This window comes from Montipora foliosa, chromosome 11 (assembly GCF_036669935.1).
Source record: "Montipora foliosa isolate CH-2021 chromosome 11, ASM3666993v2, whole genome shotgun sequence".
Lineage (NCBI taxonomy): Eukaryota > Metazoa > Cnidaria > Anthozoa > Scleractinia > Acroporidae > Montipora > Montipora foliosa.
The window spans coordinates 23,700,239-23,710,009 of NC_090879.1; the positions used below are offsets into that span (position 1 = coordinate 23,700,239).

General features: G+C 38.7%; 2 protein-coding genes and 1 long non-coding RNA gene across 3 annotated transcripts in view; all 3 read left to right on the forward strand.

Annotated features, from left to right (window-relative positions):
* The window catches only part of LOC137976255 (uncharacterized), a 77,420-nt gene that overhangs the window by 37,417 nt on the left and 30,232 nt on the right, over positions 1-9,771 (forward strand). The window contains exon 2 of the long non-coding RNA XR_011117733.1: positions 6,176-6,315. This is a non-coding gene — a long non-coding RNA (uncharacterized lncRNA). The remainder of the gene's footprint in view (positions 1-6,175; positions 6,316-9,771) is intronic.
* Positions 202-3,099, forward strand: LOC137976007 (type-2 angiotensin II receptor-like). The gene has a single exon (XM_068823254.1). The coding sequence runs from the start codon at positions 334-336 to the stop codon at positions 1,411-1,413; it is 1,080 nt and encodes a 359-aa protein (XP_068679355.1). The 5' UTR covers positions 202-333; the 3' UTR covers positions 1,414-3,099.
* LOC137975323 (galanin receptor 2b-like) overlaps positions 9,084-9,771 on the forward strand; it is a 1,714-nt gene continuing 1,026 nt past the window's right edge. The window contains exon 1 of the mRNA XM_068822415.1: positions 9,084-9,771. This exon is cut by the window's right edge and continues 1,026 nt beyond it. Coding sequence (XP_068678516.1) covers positions 9,084-9,771 — 688 coding nt within the window.

Below are 9,771 nucleotides of genomic sequence, written 5' to 3' on the forward strand. Positions count from 1 at the left end.
GCGCGTTTTGTCCAAAATCATAACTTCCCGAGCTTTTATATTCCCCGAATTTCACTCATCACCATGTGATTATCCATGCAAATTAAACAAAATTACTGGACGCAAAAATTAAGCACTTATAGGGAACATTTGTATTCTAGCGAAAACGCGACAGCGACAACTTTATGTTCCTAATTTCACTTGTCACCATTTGGTTCTCGCTACAAATTAACAAAATTACAGGACGCAAAAAATAAGCACCTTTAGGGAACATTTGTATTAGCCAAATAGGCGACAGGTGGGCTGGAAAATGAGCGACAAAGCGACATCAGAACCTCCCTTGGAAGGCCTCACATGAAAATGCCAGGCTTTGTTAGAAACAACTCAATCGAGAGTTCAGAGACGAACTCTACAACGCAAAGCCCTACAGACATGGGTCTTGGGTATCCCTTGCTTGTAATCATCGGATTTGTTATTCTCTACGTCGTGTTTTTCACGCTGGCTTTCTTTGGCAACATCATGGCACTTCTGACCTGCTTCAAGAAGTACAGATCTTCCCAATCTATTCTCCTTTGCTATATAGCGAGTTTAGCGGCCGCCGATCTGTTATTCGCTATTCTATCGACCTTCGATTTCGCTTACTTCTTCCTACGCGATTGGCCAGGGGGGGAACCTATGTGCAAAATTCAGGGAACTTTCATCGAGATTTCTTACACGGCGTCAATATTAACTTTGGTGGCAATTAGCAATGAACGCTCACGTTCTGCTACGTCAACCTCTCTGGCAAGAAATCGTGGCATTTCGCAGCGAACCATTTTCATCAAAATACTGTGGATTGTGACCTTTATAGTTTGCGCGCCTCTGTTCTACGGCTACACGACCGAAGAGAAAGAAGGCAATCAACTTTGTGTCAACACCAACTGGGGTGACATTGGTCGACAAACGTACTACATTCTCCAAGCCGTGCTAATATTTATTTGTCCTCTAATTTTCATGGTCTGGGCGCACACCAAGATTCTGCGCGGTCTGAACTCGCACATCAACAACAGCGCTGGCGTGGGAACTGTGGAAACGAAACAACGCAAAGTCATCAAGATGTTAGCTGTCGTAACTCTCGTATTTTTCTGCTGTTGGTCGCCCTTCATAGTTGTGCGCGCACTTCGCCATTTTTATGTTTACGAAGGGAACGAAGTGTGGAGACTGACGGAGTTAATTATCTTTGGGAATTCTGCAGTCAACCCTATTTTATACTGTTTCTACAGCGCCCAGTTTCGAAAATCTTTTAAAGAGATCATACGGCGCGGTGCAACTTTTCTTTTGAATCGGTGCGACGCAAGAGCTCAGGTGGATAACACGTTTGCTTTGCACGATATGAAGAACAAAAGTACAAAGAGAATGGTCGAAGTACATCACGTAAAGAGGGGCACGAACTAATATTTCTAAGAACCAGTAGCAATAAACTTTGAAGTCATTATGTTCCTGACAAAATTCTTAACGTAGAGCTGCGGTCAAAGTCTGTTTAGGTCTGAAAATGGCGACCAATTATCGGCTAGTTTAGTCAGATAAGAGGCGTCTATCCCTTGTCTTTAGGTTTTCATTTCTTGGCAAAGTTTAATATCACATAGCGTTAAATATCAACCCGTTTACTTTCTGTTTCTCTCTATGATTCGCCTCTTGAAAAAACAAGCTGTAAACAGTTCAAATTATACCACACCCTTAGCCTAAAACTGAAGTAGCTGCTATTTCGAAAAAAAGTAGAAGCTTCATTAATTAAGCTATGAACAAACATGAAAAGAGAATCCCCGTCAGCTCAAATTGTTTTTTTTTTTTCCAAGAGCTTAGCCCTTTCCTTGAAAGCGAAAACTTTCCTTAGTCATAATTTCCGGCTTTCATTTATTAACATGCAAATTGATAAATATAAAGATGATGAGATGAGCTTATTGTTCTTTTTGAGCTGATCAAACGATGATCGAGTATGTTTTCTTTAATTTCTATTCGAAGATACCATCGAAATAGCTCTTTTTCGAAATGAAACCTCAATTTTTGCACGCCAACCGACGCAAGCACGAAATTGAGGCTCATGTGGGCAAGTCGAGGAAGACGTCGAAGAACACAAACATCACAGCTGCCTTTGGACAAAAAGGAATGATGTGGCATTTTTGTGCAGTGTACGGATGTAACAACAGTATTCGAGAGAAGGTTGCTTGTGTGAGAGGATGTTAGCAAAATGTTTCTGCTCTTATTTGTGGCCATCCTCCGAAGCGTCCTAATTTTATACTGTGAACGTACAATTCCATCCATTTCCATCGGAGAAGACTTTAAGGAAAGCCTGGTTTTTAGTCTTGAAGAGAAAAAATTTGAAACTAAAGGACATATCGAGAAACTACCGTGTTTGTTCAATACATTTCGGTTTAGGCTTGGGATACTGCAAAGCTGTAAGGCCTCTCGAAACAGGGAGACTCAGTCGACCCTTTCCAAGTGTATGAAGAAGTCTCGGTGCCTGAAGAGATTACGAAACCATCAACCGAAACACTCCAACGTCTCAGAAAAGGAAATGAGTGAGAATTGCGGTGGTGGTGGTGATCAAGCCTTCTTCTCTTTAGACGGTAATTCTAGCTGAATATAATTACTGTTCCTCGAACTGTTCAGTTGGTTCAAAAACGTAAGGCCTTGACAAACTCACTGAAAGGATCAATCAAAGCGAAGAGACACTTCAAAACAAGGAGAAATTAGAAGAAAGTTATTTCATGGTGCAAGTCTTAAAGGATGACAAGAGTGTCAGGTTTTACACAGAGTTGCCCTCTCGCAGTTTACAGCTCGACTTATTTGCCTTTCTTGAACCTGTTGCTCGGTCCATGAGGTAATGGCATGGACCACGCAGTTTCAGAAATGTAAGGGGTCTGTCATTTATTAGGGGACACCTACTCCAAAGAGTCGACGAACACGGAGGAAAGACCGCCATCGGCGAGCACATGCGGACGCATGGCAGTGACATTTCCAGCCTTTCGAGACTTTTCAGTATTTTAAGGAAGTGCAAAACTAAGTGGGACAGCCTTATGTTTGAGATGCTGTCCATAAGGGACTTAAAGCCTTCTTCAAACAAACAAAGACACCATTACCTCAAAGCTGTTTTAAAAAATATATATATAATTATATATATATATATATATATATGTATATATATATATATATATATATATATATGTATATATATATATATATATATATATTTTTTTTTTTTTTTTTTTTTTTTCATATCGCTTCGCTTTGTGATTTTATCGTTCTATTTCATTTTTCATTTTATTACCATTTTTTTCCCTTGTGTATTTTAAGAACAATATGTGTATTCTTACTAGTCTGTACATATTAGCTCTTTTTTATTCCACTCAACTTTATATCTTGATAATGGTGTCACGTCGACATCGAAACGTCGATTTTATAGCATTAACTTTTATAACAAAAGTTTTTAAACCAAACTTCTTGTTATACATTAATGTTTCGAATATTTGGTTAAAAACAGACAATGGATGATAATTGCTTGGATCAGTTTCGTTATCCGTATTATGTACCGGAATTACTTTAGCGAGCTTTAATTGGCGATGACTTAGGTACCACACAAAATAGATTTATTCATTAGTTCAGCTAAGGCAGAAGATATAACATGGCGTGCGGACTTGAAAAGACGAACTGGACAAGAGTATAGCCCATATGCTTTACTTGATGGAGTACTTAAAATTTCCATTCAATTTCAGAAGAAGTGACACCATCAAAAGAGGAAGAATTGGAGTAGTTTAAAATTTCCCAAGATAGTCTTCAAAGTCCCTAGTGGGTGGTGGTATACTATAGCTATTTGCAAGCGTCGACCTCCGACGGACGTGGGTCCACATCAGCTTTATAAGTTGCCTAGGTTTCTCTGACCCGCCTCAACAAATAATATTATGTATGTATGTGATGGTTTAATGTATTTTCTATTTCTGATTGGTTTTGAGTTATTCTCTGATTGTTAGAAGTTGAAGAGTTAATTGATACAGTCCTTGTCTGTCTCTTCTTATTAATCAAAGTATTATACCTTTCCACGTATTTTTCATGTTATTAAGGTTACTGCTAAACTTGGTAATGAAGCTTTTTGCTGAGGCGGGTAAGACTCGACATTTTGTTCTTGTACAGCTTATATTTCGCCGGATTGCTGCAATGAAAAAGGTCTTTTATTTTTATTTTTATCGATTTACGTAAACCCGGTTTAGGCCTGTTTCAAATCTCGTGCTAGTGTCGTGCTAAGTTGGCACGACCTTAGCACGACTTGTGTAACGAAAGTAAGTAAGTAAGTAACGCCTTTATTTAAAAGGGTGAACACATGACAGTTATAAAAAAACTGATAAGCTTGTCGCCCCCTATAAAACATAAAATCAAAAATTAATATTAAAGTGTTTTACACTGTTGTTATAACTAGAAATAGTGTTCACTAGAGCTGCCCCCGCTTTTGGTAACCTGTTTATGGGATGTGTATTTAATATAAATACTGTGCATAAGACCGTTGAAAAATTAACGTCTCAAGCATTTTATTGAAGTTCACATTCATGTAAGTAGTTAACAGCACAAGTAAAGTGGTTGTTGTGACATCGCACTACACCTCTTAGTTTGTACTGAGCTCCCCTGATTAGAATCTCCTCAAACACATTTATTCAGACGATTCAGACGGAAATCGGTGGTATTAATACTGGTTAAAATTAAACAATTTATTGTCTTGATAATGCGTACGTACGTGCTTGGCATTATTTGACAAGTATAAATAAATCCTTTTTTAAGAAAGAAGTGATTGCTTTAGACTGTACTAGTGACCTCAGTTTCTGGAAAACAGCTACTCTAAGATAGGAGTGATTTGGAGAGGGCGAGAACAAACTCCTCCCTTTTTGACTAGACTGGTTCACTGGTGATAAAGTCATCTATTTACTGTTAACTCGAAATCTATGGGGAATGGATCACACAACATATCACCACAATCAAATCATGTCCGTTTAATTCGAAGACAGATTGCTACATGCATGACGGAGTTATCTCACAGATCAGTAGGATTAATATGACGTCACGTAAAGACGAAGCGCATTAAAAATTGTGTACGTAATTGGAATTGCAATTGTAATTGAAATTTTTTGAGTGCGACTACGAAAAGGCAATTTTAAACTATTATAGCGTCCACAGAAATCGTACTAGTCGTTTTTTATCTACCATGGACAAGTTACTGCTCAAGAAAGACATGGCACGCGAAGCTGGTTTGAAAACTCGTTTTGACACTCAATCTAGTAATTGCAGCAGAAGCTGACGGTCAATAATAAAACTTTTCGGGCCCCAAAACAAATTGAAGATACTATGCTCCACTTATTTTGAAAAGATTATCTGTTAATATGATTGCATCTGGTACCAAAACAAAAAACATTTAAATTGAGCGTTGACCTAGTGGTGAAAGCACCGTTCTTATCAACAATGTCACGAACCCATTCTGCCCAGGATCTATTCCAGACTTAAATATAAATATAAAGTCTCGTGCCCTCTTTGTTTCGAAACTACAGACTTAGGTTATTGAATGTTCGTTCTTTCTTTTTTTTTTTTCTTTTTTTTTCTTTTTTTTTTTTTGTGGTGGGGCTGATATAGACCCGCCGCCATACTGCTCAGTACTTTAAAAGCGGTATAAAAGTAGTCAATGCTAAGAGTCATTTCTCGCAATCCCATCAAATTGGTCTCATCGTGATGCGATGCCGGTCATTTTTACTGATATTTCCAACAATAAGTTAAGTTGAAACGAGCACCTATCGAATGATTCGATTCTGCTTAACACTCGACTTATTCAGACAGGGTCATGTCGGTCTTTTTCGTCAAATACAGTATTTTTTATTTTAAATATTCTTATCAATATTACAGACAAATCGAAAACATTAAAATCACTCAAACGTGTAAAATACTTGACAGTAATATTGACTTCCCGACACGAACATGCAAGAGAATAAAGAACAAAACACGATCGAGAGTTCAGAAACTAACTCCACTTCGCAAACTCCTACAGACATGGGTCTTGGGTATCCCTTGCCTTTAATTATCGGATATGTTAATCTCTACGTCGTGTTTTTCACGCTGGCGCTTGCTTCTGCCGAACAAATCGCAACCGTCGTAACTTTTTTTCTGTATATATATCCTTCTACAGATCGATTGCAACAGCACCAAGAGAGGGTGGTTAGCCTGTGGACAAACAATGAGGCAACCAAGCAACCCATGCTTCCAGACACTAGTACTTGTGTGGCGGACCAGAATGACGAATTGTCGAAAGACTCGGTCATTGATTATGTAAGTAAAAATGGACGAGGAATCCGTACCGATCTCCAGCGTTTGAGCAAAGGCTGAGTCCGTTCCGAAATATAAACATGCTCCCCGGGACAGAGAACCTTCTAGAATCCCTTACAAGAAAACTTCGAGCTTGTTTCGTAAGCACAAGGTCATTAGAGAGTGTATGGTGCATTTATAATTAAAGAAGAACGTACCGAGCTCGTCTGAGTTGAGAAAGTGTTTATCTCTCGCTTTTTGAAAATATATTGCAGTAAGAATGTCTAGATCTATACCACAACTCAGACGTAACAAATCTTCGAGAGTAGGAGGTTCTAATTTTCGTGTTTGTCTTATTACCCGAAGGACTGCTAAACATAAAAAAGACTTGTCAGTACTATTGTGTATTCAAGATCAATCTGTCACTAAGCGCTCAACAAAATTGAACCAACAAAATGAGTTATTGTGTATCACGCGAAAAAATGCGCACTATCAGCTTTCGAATCATGGATTTCAGTTTATTGTACAGTTTCAGAATTGTTGAATAATATTGGTTGCCAACTTTACAAAAATAGACCAAAAATAGCCTGCGGGATCCCGGCAAGGAGTTATTCTCAGTGCTGAAAGAAAGTATCGCGTTCTCTTGGGACGAGAATAGACGTAATATTGAAAACCTCATATCTTTCCTATTGACTTCCTTACGCCCTTAATAAATACTTCCTGGGCAAGTACAAACTCCTCCCTTTTTTTTACTAGACTGATTCACTGGTGTCATCTGTTTACTGTTAACTTGAAATCTGTGGAGAATGGTCACACAACACATTACCGCAATCAAATCATGTCCGTTTCGAGGACAGAATGCTACAGATCCGTAGTATTGCTTTAACGTCATGCAGCGATCATGTAAAGGCGAAGCGCGTGCCTCGAATTTGGAAGTCAAATTTGACGAGGATAGTGTACGCAATTGCAACTGGAATTATAATTGAATTTTTTTGAGTGCAACTACGAAAAGGCAATTTTAAACTATTATAGCGTCCACAGCAATCGTAGTCATTTTTTTACCTTCCATAGACAATTTACTCCTTAAAAAAGACATGGCACTCGAAGCTGGTTTGAAAACTTGTTTTAGCACCCAATCTAGGAATAGTTGCAGCAGAAGCTAACGGTCAATAAATAACGTCGTACGCGTCTTGGAGAGTAAATTTTGACTTTGCATAAACAAGAGTTGGGCGATTGTGATCTTTGTTTTGACTTCGCTCATTTCATTGTCAAACTTTATGACACTTGACAGAAAAAGAAACTTACAAAAACCCGGTATCTTGCCATCATTTGACACAGATCCTTCACTGCTTGGCGAGTAAACATGCCGCGGTAACTTAATCACGGCGCCCGCTGAATTCCGGCCATGTCACTTTCGAATCTCCCAAAATGTTTGTCGTTGATAGTAACTTTTTATATTCTATAGATCGTTTTCACGTGACGTCATCACCTTCCAAAATCTAAAACTAAAGATCCACCTAAGTTTTTATCCTCATCAGGCATAAGAGGCGGCATATCTATATCTGTTGACAATTTCACAGCTCAATAGCGTGCTTCGTTTGGAAACCAGAGCATTTTGAATTTCCGGATTATGTAGGTGCGTGACACAAGGCTACGATCAAGTTTGTTGAAAAATATATACTTATCTCATGATTTTGAGCCCTTTTAGAAGTTAGAGCATTAGGAAAAGTGCTTATGTAAATGCTTGTTTTTTCAGTAGTGATAATCAGTCGCCTAGATAGCCAAAGTCAGTTCCAGATGTTTAAACTATTTTCCGGCCTGCGAAACATTTCGACGAATATCTGAAGTTTGGGGAAACGCAGAGGCCTAAAACTTGGACAAGTGTCTTATTTCTTTATCTTCTATAGATAACAATTTCTTAGCGTCTTGCACTGGATAGTTTTTGATTTATTTTTTTTATTGCGTGACAGTGAAAACGATCTATATTCAAGGTTCCAAATTAATGTTGTTTTCAAGTCGTAAATATTTTATTCTCGATCGACCGTCCGGGAAACTTCCTTCTGCTCTTTCTGAAAACTGTGTATCAATATTTATTTGCTTTTTCATCAATATTTGTTTTGCATAAAGCACGCTAACAGAATCTGTACCTTGCTGAGTTCGCATTTGTTAGCGTTAATAGTATTTTCGGTCAGATGTTTCTGTTTTTTATGAGGGGTTTATTGTTTTGGTCTCCCATCCCAACACTAACCCCGCGAAACAGGGCTTGACTTCAGTGAAGTTTAGTATTACAAAGTTTTCGGATGCTCATAGGGCACACTTGTGGTGAAAAGAAGTTGTGAGGGAACTTGAAAATTATCAACATGTCAGCCCAGAAGCCAATGTTTCTCGCTTCTCTTTTATTTGTTATTCTTCAGAGACTGGAATGCTGTATTTCAATACCACACAATTCAGTGCCTTCTGATTTTCTGTAGCACGTACCACAGGCAAGCCAGTGTATGCTTCACAGAAGCATCTAGTTTTACATAATTTCTGCTCCGGAACTTGCAGAAGCTGCCGGATATTGTGGACAGAAAAAAAAAACAGGACATCCACACAACAGGAAAAACAACATTTTGAAGAAAAAAACGTTCGCTGATTTTAGGTATCTACCTCGTTTAAACTTTCTTATTCAGACAGGGTAATGTCGGTCTTTTTCGTCAAACACAGTATTTTGTATTATTAATATTCTTATCAATATTACAACACTGAAATCACTGAAACGTGCAATATACGTCACACTTTGACTTCCCGACATGAATTTGCCAGAGATTAAAGGAAAAAACACAAGCGAGAGTTCAGATACGAACTCCACTTCGCAAACTCCTGCAGACATGGGTCTTGGGTATCCCTTGCCTTTACTTATCGGATATGGTATTCTCTACGTCGTGTTTTTCACGCTGGCTTTCTTTGGCAACATCATGGTACTTCTGACCTGCTTCAAGAAATACAGATCTTCGCAATCCATTCTGCTTTGCTATATATCGAATTTAGCGGTCGCCGATCTGTTATTCGCTATTCTGTCGACCTTCAATTTGGCTTACTTCTTTCTAGAGGACTGGCCCGGGGGGAGACCCATGTGCAAAATTCAGGGAACTCTTATCGAGATTTGTTACACCGCTTCAATATTAACTTTGGTGGCAATTAGCTATGAACGCTCACGTTCTGTCACGTCAACCTCTTTGGCAAGAAATCGTGGCATTTCGCAGCGAACCATTTTCATCAAAATACTGTGGATTGTGACCTTTGTAGTTTGCGCGCCTCTGTTCTACGGCTACACGACCGAAGAGAAAGAAGGCAATCAACTTTGTGTCAATACCAACTGGGGTTACATTGGTCGACAAACTTACTACACTCTGCAGGCCGTGTTAATATTTATTTGTCCTCTAATTTTTATGGTCTGGGCGCACACCAAGATTCTGCGCGTTCTGAACTCGCATATCA